The 19,303-nt window shown below is 40.3% G+C and overlaps 1 protein-coding gene across 1 annotated transcript; it reads left to right on the top strand.

The window, feature by feature from the left end:
• Window positions 1–10,453: 10,453 nt before the first annotated feature.
• Window positions 10,454–14,011, top strand: LOC147900327 (uncharacterized). The gene is made up of 5 exons (XM_087376844.1): window positions 10,454–11,872; window positions 12,284–12,495; window positions 12,614–12,758; window positions 13,265–13,326; window positions 13,415–14,011. Exons 1-5 carry the CDS (start codon window positions 10,629–10,631, stop codon window positions 13,450–13,452), a joined length of 1,701 nt encoding a protein of 566 aa, XP_087232970.1. The 5' UTR covers window positions 10,454–10,628; the 3' UTR covers window positions 13,453–14,011.
• Window positions 14,012–19,303: the final 5,292 nt, after the last annotated feature.

The following is a 19,303-nucleotide window of genomic DNA, read 5'->3' as shown; positions in this document are numbered from 1 at the left end:
AAAGTGGATCCATAGAATGATCGAGATCAAACTTCATGAGCTTATGAAAGGCTAGGTGTGCCACATTGTCATACAAGGGGGATGAAATTTTAATGACAATCTATTGGCAACCATTGTTTACCAATTTTAGCATGTATGTAACAAAAAATTTAGCTCATAATAAATCCTTTTCATAAGCATTGTCACCAAATTCAGTGAGCTTGTAATCAAACTTTGGCTCCAAAAAATCATTTTCATGAGCATTGTTACCATCTAGCAACCTTGTAACTAAATTGTAGCTTATTACCATCTTAGGGAAGGGAGGAGCTCGATGATTTCATTCATTTCTCTCAGATGCCCATTGATCAAAGATGTCCTGCTAATGTCCAGCCCCCTATACATGTTATGTCCTAGAAAGTTCAAAGAACCTATGAGGATGAGAAACAAGTTGTCAACAATCTTGGTTCATTTGTTGATGCATTTTAGTCATGTTCTGGTAGCATGCGAGTGGTTGACCTTGCATGTCTTGAAAATGATCTCTAGCGAATCAATCTCTGGAAGAGAGAGTCCTTCCTGGCAGAGGAGGGAATGAATCGAAAGATCATTTGCATTCAAGTCGATATCCACCCAGAGAATCTCTGTCAAGAGTATAATTGTGGCTACTGGATTGTGGTGTTTTCATGATTTTTCTTGGGAGGGTCCCTCGTGAGGAGGAATTCCCGAGATGGTTCCTCACGGCTTACCAGGGAGAGGCAACCCTGGTTGTTTTTTCTTTTTTGGGGAGAGGTTTTTTTCAAGCTACAATTCGGTCAACTGGAGAGAGGGAATGATTGTCTCCAGTTCGATCGGGTATGGGGGTAACCTTGTGTATGCAGTTCCTTGGAGTGCCTCTTTCACTCTAGAAGAGGTACTTCAACATGAGTGCTTGGTTTGGGTGCATTTCCAAGGGCTCAATGAAGTACTCATCCCTCAATTTGACACTTTTTCTTTGCTCCTTGGCAAAGTTATTTACATGTTGGCTGTCCAGCCTAAGAGAGCATCCCCTAAGGTGTGTGTGCTATGGGACAGGCAAAAAGATCAACTAGAGGCACTTGAACTTATTCTGCCTAATGGTTGGAATGTTTTTTTGGAAGATGCTTGCTAATTCTATAAAAGAAGTGGCCATTTTGCTAGAAAGTGACTTGAAAGAGGGCTTGAAAAGGCAGTCTTGAATATATCCTCTTTTACCATACAAACTTGATGATAGCCACTAATGCACTTGTTGTTGCTAAAGGTGAGGCCAGACAGGTGGAAGAACCTATCCCCAAGCAGAAGTCAAATAAAGAGGACATGCAGAACTTGCCATGGGTTGAGGAAGAGCCAACTAATGAATTAACTTCCAAGGGGAGAAACGGGTACCTCCAACAAATAAATCATGTATTGAGTGTTAAGGAGACAGAGATGGAGGCTGAAGCAAGAGGTGAGACCTTTAGCAAAATCAAGAATGCCTTGCAAAAGTTTCAGGGAGAGAGGAATAGTATGCATGTACTGTATATGCTACATGGTACTTTGAAAAAGGCCGATTCTCTTAGAGTTGTTAAGGGGAGGGCCAAAAAGGGCTCCTCCTTTGTCAATATCTATGCTCCATTGGTTGAAGAAATGGAGCATGACCCTTGTGAACAAGATGAATGAAGCTAAAACTAGAAGGCCTAAGTTGGCATTCGTTTCTTGGCATGTGCGAGGAGTTTGTGCAAGTTGGAAGTAGCAGTCAGTGCACGAATTGGTAAAGTCCGTTAAGCCTCAGCGTGTGGCATTGCATGAAGTTAAAGTTGGATCTAGGAATTTGCAAAGCTTAAAAATGCCTAGTTACACCTTCTTTTGTAATTATCCATTGGCAAGCAAGGGAAGAACATCTATTTTGCTTAGTGAAAGGCTGTCTATGCATGTGGTTGTCAATGATGAACCTGATGGTGAGTTTGTGCTGGTCGATGCCTCTTTTCAAGAAATATCTTTAATGAATGTTTTGATTTATACTCCTAATCTCCCTAGCCAGAGAGAAGTGTTATGGGAAAGATGTTAATAAGAATGCTGTGCTAATGGGTTAGGAACAGTGTGAGAAATGCCAAAGATACATCTCACTAGAGTTCGGATATGCCTTTGCAGGAAATATTAGCATGGCAACAGCTTGAGATGGGTTGCAAGCTTGTGGATTGGGTTACTTTCAAAGACTTAAAGGAACTTAAAGTCTTCCCGTGGCACAACAAACATGTGGACAACACGTGGAGAGCTGCTTGCCTTGATAGGATCTATGTTTATCAGGGCAGTTGGTGGGTTAAGCCATTTGTGCAAGGAAAGGTCTTGCTTGATTCCTATGGTTCATATCATTTTGCAATTGTGGTATATTTTGATGTGGCTTGTACGCAGACTACAAGTAAGGGTCCTATACCTTTTAAGTGGAGTGCTGCTTTAATGGGTAACAAGGGCTTTGATGGTAAGGTGAGCAATGCTTGGAGTTGTGCAGCAGCTCGAAGTGACCTTCAAGTGCAAAAGTGGAATGACTACACGGCTACTATTGTTGTCTTAGTAGCAGAAGACTATGGTAGATCTATGGCTCAAAAGAGAAGTGAAACTGAAGGGTTGGCTAGTGAGTTTAGGCTCTCTATATTGCAACCTTTGCATGAGTCTCCTCATGATGCCCACTTGGCGGCCTTTTTCAGTGCAACTGATCTTTACCTGAGGGCTTGAGAGCATGCAAACCTAGCTACAGCTTGAGTCAAGCAAGGTTAAGATGGATGGAAGAGGGCTTGATAGACCCTCTTCATTTTTCTACAAGGCAGTCAAGGGAAAAAAGTAAAGAGAATGTATCTCATTAGTTTGTGATGAAGGAGGCAGTATGATCACTGGGGATGAAGTAATCACGAATGCATTTACTAGCAATGGACATTTTGCTAGCTTTGTCAGTGATACGCCGATTCCACCCAGCAATTACTGTGAGAGATTGAATGCATTCCTTGCCAATATGCCTAGAAGAGTGTATTCGTATTGCTGCAAAGACCCTTTTCAGAAGCGAAAGTGAAATAAATTGTAATGCAAATGGCAAAATACAAGGCTCCTAGGCTTGATGGGATGCCAATTAAAAATTTTCAACATTATTGCAAGCCATGCAAAGGTGAGATGCTATAGTTGATGAATTGGTGTGTGCTGAAATGTGAGATGCCGTGAAGGACTAACACAATAATTATAACGCTGATCTCATAGAGCCACAGTAGGTTCAGTGGAGGCCACTTTCTATGCTGAATTCATTTTATAAGGTGATTTTGCTAAGTTGTTAGCTAAATCAGTATGGATTTGTGACAGGTAGGAATATACATGAGGCAGTTCTCAATGCTTTGCTGGCAATGGAGTATGCATTAATACTGAATCAGAGAATACTGATGCTAAATCAAGATCTAGAAAAGGCGTATGTTAGGATCAGGAAGGACTTTGCCTTGAGAACTATGGATGCCCTTGGGTTTGGAACTAGATTCTACAGACTCACTAAAATGTTGTTCTCAATGCCTGGTCTATAGTATCTGTTAATGGCTACCATTACTAGAGTTTTCCCCTTCAGAGATCTATAAGGCAAGGGTGCCCCTTGGCTCCCTTTCTATTTGCAATTATAACAAAGACTTTGTTATGTTAGATTGATCTTTATGTGAGCATAGATAGTCTAAGGGGATTGATTTTCATGTGAGCATAGATAGTCTAAGGGGAATACAACTGCCAGATGGGTTAGCTTATTGCTCTCAAGTGTTCGGAGATGAGAACACAAGCTTCCTTGCCAATCCTTTGCTGTCTGGCTTTCTTGGGATGACAAGCCATAGTGGACATAGGGACAAATTGTCAAGTACCTTGGATGTTCGCAGGGAGTTGGAGTTTCTCTTAAAAGTAAAATTGAGTGGGATTTCTAGAGCATTAGAGGGAAGCTTGCAAAATAACGCTTTCCTTAGCAAAAGGTAGAGCCATAGTGGCTGTACATGTGATGGAGTTAGGAGGGAAGATGGCATGCCTTCAATTGGGACCTATTAGTGACACCAAGGAGGTTGGTAGACTTGGTTTAGTGAGAATTAAAACTAAAAATGAAGCTCTTTGCTCAAAGTGGTTATTGTTGCTGCTAGCAAGAGAACAGCCATGGGCAAAACTTGCAAGAGAATTAATCTATCTGAACGCTTTGAAAGGGATTAGTGAGCCCTGGCAGGATGTTGTTCTATCAAAGATGCCAATTAGGATTGCACAGTCTGAGTCTTTGTCTAGACTGATGCAAATTTGGGAAAAAAATGTTAGAGATTACACATGGTGAGCTCTTAGATCTTTGCATGGAGATGCTTCTCTTGGCATATCTATTTAGCTCACATATTGTGCCTTCACCAATGGTCTTGCACTAATTTCTAGCCACCCAAAATTGGCTACACGAATGTTCAAAAAAGACCTAAGAACGTATAGGGAGATTTGGGACCCGGGATGCCATAAATGGATGAACTTATTCAGAATTAAAATAGCATTTGGCTTTACTAATACTGAGGGTGAAGTGGTGAGATCACTTTTGAGCAGGATCAAGGAAGAGTGAACTACTAGCCTCATTTTCAAAGAGGAATCTGGATACAAGCGTCTTATATGGAAGATGGGAAAGCTTTTTTCAAAGGTGAGTTTAAAAGATTTAGGAGGATGATCCCTTGGTGGTTTTTGCAGTGGAAAGCTCATGCTCCACTTGGTAGGCTTGGTGTTTGGTCTATGAGGTTGCAAAGAGTATGGAAGGCAACCCCTTCTTTCAAAGTTAATTTTCCAATGTGGAGGGTATTAGTAGGGAAGTTCCCGGTAAGAGCTAAAATATCTAAATTGAACCCGAAAGTGACTTGGTTATGCGCATTTTGCAACAAGTGTAAAGAAACTCACTATCATCTTTTGTGGGAATGCATGCTGGCTCGTGAATTATGGAGGGGAGTAGCTGCAAGAGTGAGATCCATTCAAGTGTGCATTACTCCTAGATGGAAATGGCATTATTAGGTGATAAAAGTGGAATGAATGAAGTTTTGTATAATCTTTGGCAGATGGAAGAGATGCAGATTTGGACCTATAAAAAAAAAATGGTCTTCAAAAGGATAAGTGTTGGAAGAATGCTTGTTGTGGAGCTTGTGGTTGAGATTAAGAGGGCAATTCAGTATTTTGGGCAGAGAAAAGAGTCCTTCAGAAATATGAGTCGGTTTTGGGCTTAGTTGCTATTGCCTTTGTACACAAAGAGAGTCAGTTTACAGTCAGTTTACATTTTCTCTATCTTTTCTTTTTTGTTAATATAGTTTTGTTGACTTTTTCGCGAAAAAAAAAAACTAGAGCTCGTAAAAAGATGTTGTATGCACCAAAATTGTATTATGTGATTAATCTTGGACAAATATTGGCCATGTAAAGAAATTTGAAGATTGGATATATTTCCATATGTAGAGTCATTGTAATCAATATCTTATTAGATCACCAAAAAAGTGAACATCCTTGTATATTGCATAGCAAGGATTTCTAAAAAACGTAGCACATCAATTTCCTACAAATGATCATAAACCAAAAAATCATTTTAATGACCATCACCAAATCTAGCAAATCTTGTAGCTAAACTTAGCTCCTAGAAAGATGTTGCATGCACCACAAGGCTATTATAAGCATTAACTGTAGACAAATATTGACAATGAAAATAATTTTTTGGATTAAATGTATGGAAAATTGTAACGAAGGTCTTATGTGATTACACAAAAAATGATTATCCTTATGTATTTCATAGCAAGGGTTTAATAAAAAAAGGTAGTACATCAAGTCCTTTACATGATCGTAAGTGGGATGCGAATGCATAACATAATAATGATAATCAAGTGCCTATACACACACATGTGTGCGTGGACAATGTGCATGCACGCACGCGAACACACATACACACACACACACATGTACATGCATATGCACGTGCATGTGTGTACACACACTGATACGCATTCACACACACATGCATGCACGCGCACGCGCACGTGCAAAGAGACACAGAGAGAGAGAGAGAGAGAGAGAGAGAGAGAGAGAGAGAGAGAGAGAGAGAGAGAGAGAGAGAGAGAGAGAGAGAGAGAGGAGGAGGAGGAGGAGGAGGAGGAGGGGCCTTCTCATAGATGCATTGGATTTCCAAAACAAAGTCCTATGAGTTTAAGACACAAGATTGTTAATAAGAGTGGTTATTGATACTTTCCAATCACATGCACGGTATGAATTCATGAATGCAACTCATGGAAGTGATCTTAACATTTGTTGAGTCTTTTTATCTCAAACCTGTATTTCTTCATTTAGTCACGGTTAGGGTTTCTACTTAGAAGAAGCACCTATTTTAGCTATGTGCTCTTATATTGATAGTTAAAATAGCCCATAAAGGGAAAAGTGTTCTTAGATTTTAGATTGCATATGGAGACAAAAAATTAAACCATCTAAGCCAAATAAACTTGACATGTCCAAATTCCATACATTCAAAGGTGTTCTATGAGCCATATGCAATGTAACTAACTATGTGCTCTTATATTAACAATCAAAATAGCCATTAAGGAAAAAATGTTCTAACATTTAGATTGCATATGGAGGCAAAAAATTAAACCCTCTAAGCAAAATAAACTTCACGATTGTGTAAGTATGTCCAAATTCCACATTCAAAGGTATTTTACGAGCCCCCATTGTCCATACACAAATATTCAATGGGACATGGAAACCATTCATTTTGTCCAGATTTTCTACATAGGCCTTGCTACTTCAAACCAAATTCCTTCTTTTTATATAATTAGATAGCCTTTAAGTATAGATTTTATGGACATCTACTCCTTATAGAAGAAATCAATAGTATATAGCTCAGATTGGTACTATGTTTCATGACAAAATACCAAATGAAAATCGTGAAAGAATAAGAAGTCAAGAACCTTGTAGATTTAAATAACAGATTAATTTGTTGAGACGGTGTAGTTTATATACAACTTGTGCATTTTATGTACAACTTGATAGAAAAATAGGTGCTAGTTGCTCCTCAAACTTTGTTGAAAAAAAAGCCACCCAATTGCATCTATGTGTCAAAATGTTATTCTTAAAATTTATAGTCATTATTGTGCCTTTAAATTTAAATGAAACCAATACATACAAGATTTAAAGTTTTGAATTGTCTTTCAAATGAATCGAATGCCATCATAAGTCATGTGTTTCCCTTTGGATTCCAACCTGAATGTCACAGAAGGTTGTGGTGACCAATGCCCTTGAATCACCTTGAAAGAAGATTATTCTAATAGTATTGGATGAAATTAAAAGAATCCTATTGCAAAAAATATTTAGGGTTGAAACGCATGAGTGTTTGTATAATTTTATATGTAAGGGATGTAGAGTTATAAAAACAAAAGTGTAAGGGGCATCTAAGGGAACAAGGGTGCTAAAAAGGCAGATATGGTTGTAAGGGATCCATGAACGTGATAGCGAATTGCATATGATCTCTCTCTCTCTCTCTCTCTCTCTTTGTATGGATTTTTAGGTTGTATATTTATCATATTCTAAGCTAGTGCTTTTAGTCAATAAGATGTTATAAAGAGAGGAAAGAAAGCGATAAAATGCAATGAATCTTGGAACCTAGCCATTGGCTAATTTTTTTAAAATGTATGTTGGGGTGTTAATCTAGACTCGATTGTCTTTTTTGGAGCTTTCCAACTTGACATCTTATTGTAAATGCACATACAAATGAGCACAATTAGCTAGAGAGCATTAACAAAAGGACACAAAATATAGCTCACACAAAGGATGCATTAAAGGTAACGTATCTTATGCAAGCACCCATGAAATTATACCTTAACTTATATTGATCTTGATGCTGTAAACACACATACAAATCAACACAATTAGCTAGAGAGCATTAACGAGGACACAAAATATAGCTCACACAAAGGATGCATTAAAGGTAATGCATCTTATGCAAGCACCCATGAAATTATACCTTAAAGCTTGCAACTAATGTGAAATTAGAATGACCGATCCTTAGAACTTGTTACTTTCTACCAAGCATCCATAAAATGTAGCTAATGTGAAGTTATAGTGACTGGTTATTGTAACAAGGAACATGTAAAGCTTCTACCAATCACTCCAAAGACTATATCTCAAAGCTTGCAATTCCAAGCCAAGTGGGCATTAAGATAATGATGAGAGTTCGTAGTTGTTAGGAATGGAAGGGTGAGGTTTAGTTACAAGGGGTGGGGCCAACTTGCTATGTGGGTTGCAGTATGATGATGCACTTACTAGTAACAATAAAGAGATTTATGATATCGAATCTTGTGTTAAAATTGATAACATATAATTAATTTTTTAGTCCAAAGAGCTAGTGCGTAATTTTGGAAAGGAGGGGATAGATTTGCTAACCGCAAGGCAAGGGAGCTAGCATGGTGAATAGCGATTTTGGAGAAGGGCGAGCTATATAGTTTTGTAATCGAATTGCAACGTATAGAAATATGTGTCCCAAGGGTTGGCATAATAAAGTTATTGAGTCAATGAATATCTTCCCCACTGCAAAAGCCTACTTATTACTTACATAGCTCAGTGTCTTTAGGCTCCAATTCGAACTCCCAAAGATGGCCCACTTCCCAATCCTTTCTAGCTACCCTCACCTTCCCTAACTCAGTACTTTTTGTTTTAGCTGTTGGGGCCTGAGCTCCTCGGCCACCCATATCTTTGTGCCTCTCAAAGTTTTGGATTGATGAAGAATTGACCTTCTCTAGTTAGGATGTAATAATAGCATGGCCTGTGGTGTCCTTTGTATTGCTTCCACTACCTTTATGTCCCATGCTAGTGTTTGAGAGAGAATTTTATTTATTATTGTCTTCTCCCCCAAATTTTAGATCCATCGCCAATACCCCCAAAATCCATTCCCTCCTTTTGTGCGCTCCAAAATTTATGAATTAGATCCCATTGTAGGAGCATCATTTGGTTTTGTTTTTAAGTTAGTGTCATAATGGTAAGATTGGTAATTGCATAATGTCCTCTAGGTAAACACTATTTTGTAGGTCTCTAAAATAGGTTTCCCCTATTCTTTATTAGTAGGAAAAGGAGGTGGAAAGCAAGGGGAGGGGTAAAGATGAGAGTGATTAATGACTCCCTCTATTTATTATAGGGGGAGAGGCCCCCTTCGCTCTAATATACTCCTTTGATAACATCTTCATGTACCCTAGTGGCAAGACAATGTGAGTGGGTAATGGATCCCTTGAGTCAAGCCCCCCTTTTCCATGAAGATATCCCTTTGACCTTAGCTTAATTGCATTTCTCAATTGAAAAACACAAGCGTTAGCATGTATGGAATAATTTGTTGAGATTAATTTCGTTTAGAATAGGTAGGTGGGAAGTATAGGCAAGTAGAGTAATAGGGAGGAGCGGACTAAGTAGAGTGCAGTATCAGGCTATAGAGTGTAGCATGAGAGGCCATAAAATTTTATTTTTCTTTTGGGAGCTCACACACATCGACTCTCCTGAGTGGTTGCGTGCGTCCAAATCCCCTTCCTTGGGGATGTTGATAGAGCTCAAGTTGTTTTGAGGGCAATGTCCATTGTCTAGTGCTTGAGGGGTGATCTACAGAACATTCGAAGTAAATTGAACTTTGGGGGGGGGGTTAACTTGTGAGCTTTTTATAAGGGGTTGGTTAAACCTTGCAGGACCAATTTACAAAATCTGGCCCAACTACCGGGGGCACATTGTGCATGGCCTATTTTGCTAGGTAGCGATCACAAAGAGACAACTGCTACCCAAGCTATCGGTGGCTCATAAGGCTATGCAAACATATGCACGAGACACGTTCTCATGATACCAAGAAGATGAAAAAAGGTTAGGAATTGTTGAGGAGGGGAGAGACATAAGGTGTCAAAACGAATACGTACGCGCCAATATAGAATTCGACGTATTGTCTACGTAAAGTCAAGAAATACGGCAGGTAGGAGGGATGAGGAGGAGGCGGGGAAGATACGCGATATATACGCATACGTAGAAGGCAAGGGTGGGGCCCAGAGTCCCACGTAAAGCGGTCGGCCACGAAGGCGGCAGCGGGGACAAGGGCGGGAGAAGGGCGGGGGGCGGGTCCCACGGGCAGCCCCAACCGCCGTATATACGCCCGTATGTACGCGGAGCCACATGCGGGGGCGCAGGGTGCCCGGGCTGTTCCCTGCGGCGGGGACCGCGCCCCTCGGACCGGTCTGCCGGCGTCCTACCGGCTCTACATAACAAAAACCTGTTGTGTACTTTTTCGGACCATAATATAATGTTAATGACCGCGGCTACGGACCGGTGGTTTGATAAATTAACCGGTTGGTGGTCCATCTAGAACCGATGGTCAGGTTTGTTAACCGGTTCGTGGACCCCTAGGATCGGTCCCCCGCCACACGTCGAATTTGTTCATTAGCGGTTTTTGGTCGTCTTCCTCGCAGAGTCCTCCTTAGCTTCGAGCTCTGCTTCCGCCATAGCCACACCTCCTCTGCTCTTCCTGCCTCTTCTATATTTCCCCTTGCGCTCTCCTCTTCTCTTCCTCTCCCACCCTCTTCCCTTCTCTCAGATCTGGTTTATGTCCCTTCTCCCCCCTTCCCCCCTTTATCCATCCATCTCCATCCCCAATGCTCGACTCTTGGAAGGATCGTAGCTCCGCCTCCATGGACAAAACCTTCGTTGCCTCCTTCTCTTGCCAGACCTCCTCCTCCGACTCCCCCCCTCCCCCCCTCTCCTCCTCGGCTTGGCGTGCCTCGCTGCTTGTTTCTCCTGCCCCCTCCCAGAGCCGCTCCAGCGCTTCTTCCGTCGTCATTTCGCCCGGTGACGCTGCCAGCAGCCAGGACACTCTCGCCTCGTCTGAAAGCTCCGGGCAAAGCGGCTCCGTGCTCAAGGAGCATGATTACATTGGCTTGGCTGAGGTATCCTCCACCTCAGTGATCAAACAGGCTGCTGGAAGCGCCGCAGGAGCTGAAAACGTCCCCTCCGGAGATCTAAATTTGGAGGAGACCGACCTCCGTCTCGGGCTGGGGCCTGTCAAGGAATCTCCAGCGCCGGTGAAGGTAGCCTCGCGCACCCAAAATATACATGGCGCTCTTGAGCTGAAGAAAAGTGGCCTCGTTGAAGCTGGGGATTCAGACTCTCGAAAGGAGCTCATTTGGCCTGAGAGACCCCAAGTGCTCAAGCCGGAGTGGTCAGTGGCTGATTCTCAGCGTGAGAGGCAGGCCGCTGCTGATCCACAACAGAGAAACGGAGGCCAAGAAGCAAGGTATGCGTTTGTGGACGGTGCAACAGAGCAACGATCTTTGTGGCAAGTTAGAACCACAGAAGGTACGCGAGCCGCTATTCCAGTCCCGCTAATTCCCATACAGGGGCAGGACTTCGAAGCTCCGCGACCTGCAGTTCTCAACTCCTATGCGGGGGCTGTGATGGTTCCTGCTGCAAAAAACGGTATCAAGCGAGTGTATTCTGAGGCTATGGCGGAAGTCGCGCGGTTCAATGCGGGGGAAAATAGGGCTGGAGTGAACGGAGGGACAGGAGCGGCGATGGTGATAAAGAATGCGATGCAGCTACAAGAAACTGAGGTGAAAGGCATGGCGAAGCATCAGCAGGGAGCGTTTCTATCGAGCTGGGGAGGTTCCAAAGCAGGAGTTGCGAGCGGGTGGCATGTGGGGATGGAGCAAGCTGGGGGAACGTATGGGGGGGGGATGGCGAGCAGCAAGGGAGGTTCAAGAGCGGAGAAAGCAGCCGAAGGAGCTGCAGTAGCGTGGGAGGCTCGCAGCAAACCTCAAGATCATGCCATAGCCAAGGATACTCCTCGCCATACTGTTGTCGACAACCAAGAATCTGCTTCAAACGAGCCTCCTCCCTCAAAGTAAGTGTCTGATCGTAGCTTGCGATTCTTCTCCCTCTCGCAGAAACTGGAAATTCTCTGCTTCATTCTCTCAAGAATCGCTCTCTTTTGCTCGGAAATTCTTCTCGCTTAGATTGAGCTTGCAAACTGCAATTTGCTTCACCCTTTCCGCATGAGTCTCTTCGGAAATCTCCGACATAGAGACATAGATTTCTCCTTTGAGCTGAAACCAGATTTTGGTTGATTGAAGTTTTTGCTCTGGATTGCTCTGCTTCATTCTTTCTCAGAATCGCTCTCTTTTGTTTGGAAATTTTCGACTTGCTTCTCGCTTAGAAAACTAGTTTGCTTCATGAGTCTCTTGGGAAATGTCGCCTTCTTTGAGCAGAAACTAGGTTTAGCTGATTGAACTTCTTGCTCTGCATTGCTCTGCAGGGGCCAAGTTGTCGGATGGCCTCCCATTCGTTCCTACCGGAAGAACACACTTGCTGCACATCCCAGGCCTGTTGGAGATGACGGAGATGGCCAATCGGCTATTTTTGTGAAGGTGAACATGGACGGAATCCCCATCGGACGTAAAGTTGATCTTAACGCCCACACTTGCTACGAAGGCCTCCTCCTGGCTTTAGAAGAAATGTTCCAACATGGTAACGAACTTCCTCAGTTTATGCCTTTATGAAAAGCTTGAATCTACCCGTATCAGCTCAACATGATCTTCTTGAATCGAGTTTGATCGATTTCCGATCTCCTGTTCTTCTTTCACAGCTCAAGGAGCACCTCAAACGGTCACTGGACGAGACACCATCCCCAATGATATCAAGCAGCTGCGATTATTGAACAGCTCAGAATTCGTCCTCACATATGAAGATAAAGAGGGGGACTGGATGCTGGTCGGAGATGTGCCTTGGGGGTAAGATCCCATGTCTTTACCATTGATTCTCTAGATCTAACACTTCTTGCATTCAATTTTCTGCTTGGATTTCATCATGCAACTTTTTTTGATTAGCCTTCTCCTTTATGCTCGGCTCTGTCTCTGCTGAGTCTGCCCTTCACCTCCAGAGTTGCTGACAGAAACCAGTACAAGGGCCTTTGTATAAATGTTTGCTCGAGTATGTGTGGGTGTCCTTTGGAGTGCTGACAGAAACTCAGTAGGAAGACCGGATGCTCAAGTATGCGTGCGTGTGTGGATTTGTGTGTGTGAGAGCATATGTTTATACTAAAGTCTACACCCATTGTTGGGCGCTGCTGATGCCTGTGCGAATGTCATAGTAGCTAGTCCCTGCTATGTGTGATGGAGTTAATGGTCTTCAATCTTGTGATTGACTGTGAAACTGCACTAGATGCTGTATTTTAGAGGATGAGTTCTGGGATTCATCTATAGATTTTGTCTGTTCTAAATCGCCGTCTCTGCTGCAGGATGTTCATCAACACCGTTAGGCGGCTCCGGATAATGCGAGGATCTGAAGCCACTGGTCTTTGTAAGTTGATAAGCAATTGGTTGAACAGTCTCATAATTTATCAATCATTTATGTATCAAGCCCTGATGCAAAGTTTTTTCTCTTGCAGCTCCAAGAGGACCAGGCAAAGCTAAATGCCATATATGAGGACGAGTTTTTTGGTGCTTTTGCTTCTTTGGAGTGCTTGGCTTTTGCATCCTAGCAGCTCTCCAAATAACAGCAGTGCTCTCAATGTGAAATTGACCATAGTTCAGCAGCAATTCTGTTGAGGTGTCTCTTGCAAATAAGACCACATATTATTTATGGGGCTTCTGTGTGTCCTTCATACACGTAGCTCTTAGTATCCCAGTTTACTTAACTGTTGTGATATATACTATATGTATCATTTGTTCAACCACGGGGCTTAAGCAGTCTAGTGCTATTCTTTTTGAGTGGAGAGGCACCTATATCCTGGTGGTCATAGCGTTTTGAAAACAAGGATTGGTGCTGAACATCCCAGCTAGGGAAGAATGATGAGCTGAGATGGAGATCAAACGGCTTGAACTGGATAAGTCAACTGGATTAGTCAGAGTCCGTTGTACAAATTCTGTCTATTGAAGGCGGCTACTCTGTTCTCCCAGTTCTAGGGAATCGCTTCTATGGCACTCTTTCCAATGAGATTCAATTTTCGTATTGTAAGTGGGAAAAACCCCTTTTGAAAACTCCAGATCTGGGCTCGTTTTTGTGCCTCTATTAGAATAGTGTAGGTTGTTGGCCGCATAACTATATATTCTTGTATGTAAGCGCTTTCAAACATGTTTTAAGTGCTTTTGCGTCTCCATAACGACTACTGCGTCTCCATAACGACTATTCAGTTGTGACTTGCTTTCATTCTACTCTGCAATAACTGCTGTTTTAAATTGCGGAGGGTTATTTTGGGTCTGATGTGAAATACATGCATTATTGGATCTTAACGCATTCTTTGCTCCGTCTGTACAAGCTCTCCTGGCGATAAGCGATAAAATGGGGTTTTCATATAAGCAAATGATATCCTGTACGCCGGATAGTTGAAAGATGTGGGTAACCAAAAGATCTTTCAGGAAGCGGAAACGCGGAACTGAACCATCAAAACGTTTTCTGGCTTACACGAGGGCTTAATCTACCAAATGAAGTGAAAGCAGAGTCTGTTCTGTGATGGATGGTTTATGTCGTCTGTTATTTTGATCTTCCCGCCACATAAAGTAAATTGCCCTCTAACCAATCGAAGAACAGATTGATGTAATCTCTGATTCCCCACATGCAGTAAATTGCGGTCTAAATGTGTAATTCGAAAAACCTCCTTATTCGCATTATCATTACTAGCCACATCAAAGCTCTAAATAAAGTAACAAGCGAGTACAAGTTGATTGGGGAAGCGGGGAGCAAAGAGAGAGAGAGAGAGTATTGGATGAGTGGTGAAATGAGGCCTAAAATCTTGCAGGGCAGTGCCAACAAATGGATGAAGGAGAATTTGTAATACAAACTGCTGCTGTGGACCAAAAACCGAGCGTGCTCCTTGATGTGGACGAGAACATGTGGCATAAACAAACCCTCCCTTTGAATTTTAGAATGTTTGCTTCATAATATACATTTAAAATCGTGAAGACAAGACCTCAAGTTTGTGTTTGTAATTAGGACTTTGTATAGATACTTCTTAAGTGATTATGAGCCGAACTTTTCATGCTACATGAAAATGACCAGGTCGACAAGCAAAGACACTTGGTGATGAGGGATTACTTCAAATATTCCATTGATGCATTAAGCTCCCAATTGTTGCAATAAGTCAAGCTGAATGGAGTTCTTGTTACTTTCTTATGGATGGCTTTTATAGATTTGATATTGCATATTGAAACATTTTTTTCTTTGCTTTATCGGACATTTTGACAAGGCTTTTAAATACATAAGAAGCTTACAAAAGAGACATTATGATAATGTGTTTTCTCATGTGACCTTGCTATCTTTTAGAGTTGTGATTGTATCTCAAATCATGTATTATTGATAATATGTAGTAGCCTCTAATGCTTGACAACTTAGCAACATACTTTCTAAAGCTCTTATTTGGATAGCATAAGATGAGAATATATCCAATTTACCAATTGAAAAATATATTGGAATGATAATGTGCAAGCAAAACCAATATGCATAAATCTCGATTGCAAGGATGTTCTTACTATAGGACCCTTATTAGTACAAAAATGGATTGATAAAAGATAGTATTTAAAGGACAAAGTCATGCCCATTCAAATTACACATTATTACATCTTTAAACTTTTGATTTTTAAGTTTTGTACGAAAGAAGTGAAATGATCATAAAAAGTTGATTTCCTTTATAAAGGTGCCTTCTAACTTCCAAAAATCATAGCTACAAATCAACTCAAAGATTTCACTTTGAATCAAGGAAACGATTCGTAATTTTCTAAAGAAAATTCACATATATAAATATGATTGTAATCCTTGCATGCGGTTTAGTTACATTTGGAATGAGTTTATTGTATTTTTCGTTGTTTTTGTTTATAATATGCTTGTTTTCATAATATTTGTCTTGCCATGTAGGAGTTTCATCATCAAGGGATGGTTCTATATTGTGATATGGAAGGTATAAAGTGCATAGTTCTCTGTAGTAGTTTTCTGGATCATGTGTTTCACTATAATTGTTAAAACAAATAATTTTTGATGATTTTCTTTGCTTTGCTATATCTACTAACACTGTATACTCACTTGCAAAAGTTGCTAAGCAAATGCCATAAAGAGTGGTTGCACGCTTTAAGTATTTGTTAATAATGTTGTCAAAAAATATGTTTGTGCTATCTGGATGCAATTTTTGAAGTTGCTCCTGCGCTTTAAAAGCAATGTTCTTTTCTCAAGAGGGTTCATGTTAATGTATTGAAATTTTCTGGTAGAGGTTGAAAGTGGTAATGACACACATAAGTAAACCGTGTTGGGAGCTTATGTGTTGTGTGTTTAGAATTGCATTGCCAACACGATGAATGCGCTCATTTGGAGCACTATTTGATGTCATACTTTGTGAGAGTGCTACTTTGACAACCATTGAACATCTGTGTTTGCTCCCCAAAGTGATGATAATGTTGGATTGAAATTATTTGTGTCTATATCTTTTGGTTCTCTTTTCAAAAATAGTGTTGGTTGTGAAATAGATGCTTTGATTGTTACAATGTATTCCTATTCAGGCAATTCAAGTTTTTCCAAGAAACTACTATAGTTTGATAACATTGTTGTATATTTTAATTACACTAATTTTATTGTCTTCATGGTCTTCTTTAGAGTGTTGTTTACATTTTTTTGTTGCAATGGTAATAGTACTTGGTTATTTTTCATAGGAAATTGTGGAAACCCAAATCTACATCTTTTTGATTTCTTGGAGCAAGTTTTACGATGTCTATGAGTTTGGATCTCCATTTGTGTCAAGAGGAAAAGAGCAATGTCTGTGGAAATGTATTTGTCGACAAAAGCCTCATTCTCTGCATTTGTGGACACACAAAAAATAGGAGCATTATCTATCCAAAGAAGCCCATGATCGTGCTGGCTCCCTCGATTTTGAAATTCAATTATTACGAAGAAGAAATCACTCACTTTCCCTAGAATAGTATGTTCTTTTCGTAGAAGTTCTTCAGAGCTTGAAATTTGTGGACATAATATTGGGCAGTTGTTAGAGGGTCGGATCGGATTAGGTTTCGCAAATGCATGTTTGGGTTAGGATGTTTACTGTCTTTAGATTTACTATTTAAGTTGTGAACGCAATTCACTAAAGGTTCCCACAATCTCTCAGTTGAAGACAATGTAATGAACAAAGATGGTGGCCCTAATTGTTGCAACATTGCAAAGAGGTTTTTCTTGAGGTAGTACTTGTAATCTGCTGATGTGCAAAGATGGGAGAAGTCACGATAGCCTATGTTTGATTGCAAAAGTTTCTCGATATTTGTATTCAAAAGCGCATCTTTTACTTGTATTGACCTGCCATTTGTTTGTGCTTTGCGCATTCGTACCCAAGATGATGATAGTACTTGTCGTACAAGAATTTTCATAGTCTTGAAGAAGAGGTTTTCTATGCATAGTGCAAATTGTCGATCAATGTTAGTTAATTCCCAAGTGGCAATGACTTGGTATGAAGTATGCTCTGGAATATTGTAATTTTGAGAATTGCCATAGAACAACTTTGGAAATGCAAGTTCTTCACAATATTTGTCTTTGAAAATACTGAGTGGTGAGTATCCTTCAGAAGGAGCAATTGGAATGGTTTGATTTTCAAAGTCTACAACTTGTTGACTTGTGTATATCCCATGAACTAAAGTATCACAATGAAGATCCTCGTCATTTAGTTCATTGAATTCTTCTTGTATGGTTTGGTTTTGCAAGTGTTCTTCTTGATAGATTTTGACATGTTCTTCCCAAAGGGGATTTATGGACACATTGTATTGCTTGTATAAAGGTGAATCCAAAAGCTCTTTTAGTGCCAACATAGTGAATGTAGGACGAATAATCCCACTCAAGTAGTTGTGTTTAAACGCAAGTTTTCTTTTGATTGCTACAACAAGTGTGCCATTTTCATTGAAGAATCTTGGTAGTACTTGTTGTGCTCTATCGACATCCGCAAATACATTAACAACACTACCATGTAGACAACAGGAACCTCCGTCAAGATGGTGAAATCAAAAACAAAAATTGTTCCTTTGGCCTTTAAGAATGACACATTCTTCAAGATGTACATAACAACACCTTCTTTGTTGAATTCTTATACAAGTTGGGTAAGAGTAGATTTTTGTTCATTTACAAAAGACAAATGTAGTCCAAATTGTGTTATGGTAAGATCAATAAATTATTTGAATGGAGGGAAGACAAAACCAATCAACAGATAACAAAACTTACAATAGCTCTGTCTTCATCTCTTGGTCCATTTGCAACTATTATTTGGTCTGCCATGCCCTCGTCGGTTGCAACTTTGATAATCAGTACTGCAAGTGTACCCATGATGTTAGAGATTGACAACTTTCCAAAGTTGATCATCTTAGCAACCCAAGGAACATACGTGCGAAGTGAATGATCAGGCTCCAATCGAAGATTTCCTTCAAATGGTTCTCTTCTAATGATACATGTGGTAGCATTAACAAGAAGAGAAAACTTTGAAGTTTCAACTTCACTTGGTCCTTTTGCCACGACAGTTGCACCCTCTATTCTATAGAATTCTCCAATTTCTAAGAAGTTTACAAATTGGTGGATGTATGTAGAGGGTGTGAGCAATATGATTGTGTGTGAACAAAATTTGTCCGTCAAATCACCTTTCAAAAATGTGGGGTACTTTGGATTCAAAACCTTGTATGTACCATATTTGCAAAGGAGTTTCTCCTCGAATACAAATCTATGTGGTGCACAATCTGAAAGTTCTGTAATGCCTAGGGATACCAAAGAATTACCACCCCCTACATAGTTTTCTTTGGATGGCACAATAGCTTTTGCAATGCATTTATTGAAAGTTATGTGGTGATGGTTGTAACTTGCTAGCATCTTTAAGTCCATTGTATGAATTTTCTTCTTCATTTTCTTCATTTGATGCAAGTTGCTTGCTTGCTGCAAATGCAAGAATGGGAAAGAGTAATTGCCTAATATTGCATTAACATTACAAACTAATGCAATTAAAATGAAGCCTATTTTTCAATGTGTTAATAAATTTGTGTTTGCTTCATATTATAATACAATACTAACGATATTTCTTATTGATACTAACAAAACATATACAACCATTGTGTAAAAAGAACCAATTGCAAACAAATTTCAATTTACAAATCTTTAAATCTAAAAATAAATAGCAAACATAGTTTTCACTTAATAGTATATCATCATCTAATTAAAATCAAAGGAAGTGAAGGAAAATTCTTAGTCCATTATTTTTCAATCAGAATCAATATTGATAACTTCATAAGATCCTTTTTTGGATGGGGGCTTTCTTTCCATAAAACAGCTCGAA

The sequence above is a fragment of the Dipteris shenzhenensis genome, chromosome 7, assembly GCF_047967505.1.
Source record: "Dipteris shenzhenensis isolate YYH24624 ecotype China chromosome 7, Dip_SZ_1.0, whole genome shotgun sequence".
NCBI lineage: Eukaryota > Viridiplantae > Streptophyta > Polypodiopsida > Gleicheniales > Dipteridaceae > Dipteris > Dipteris shenzhenensis.
This window is presented reverse-complemented; position numbering and strand designations above follow the sequence as displayed.

Coding starts and splice junctions, on each gene's coding strand:
- LOC147900327 (XM_087376844.1), top strand. CDS start 10,629: ATGCTCGACTCTTGGAAGGATCGTAGCTCCGCCTCCATGGACAAAACC. Junction 12,496..12,613: donor AGAAGAAATGTTCCAACATG/GTAACGAACTTC, acceptor CTTCTTTCACAG/CTCAAGGAGCACCTCAAACG. Junction 12,759..13,264: donor GTCGGAGATGTGCCTTGGGG/GTAAGATCCCAT, acceptor TCTCTGCTGCAG/GATGTTCATCAACACCGTTA.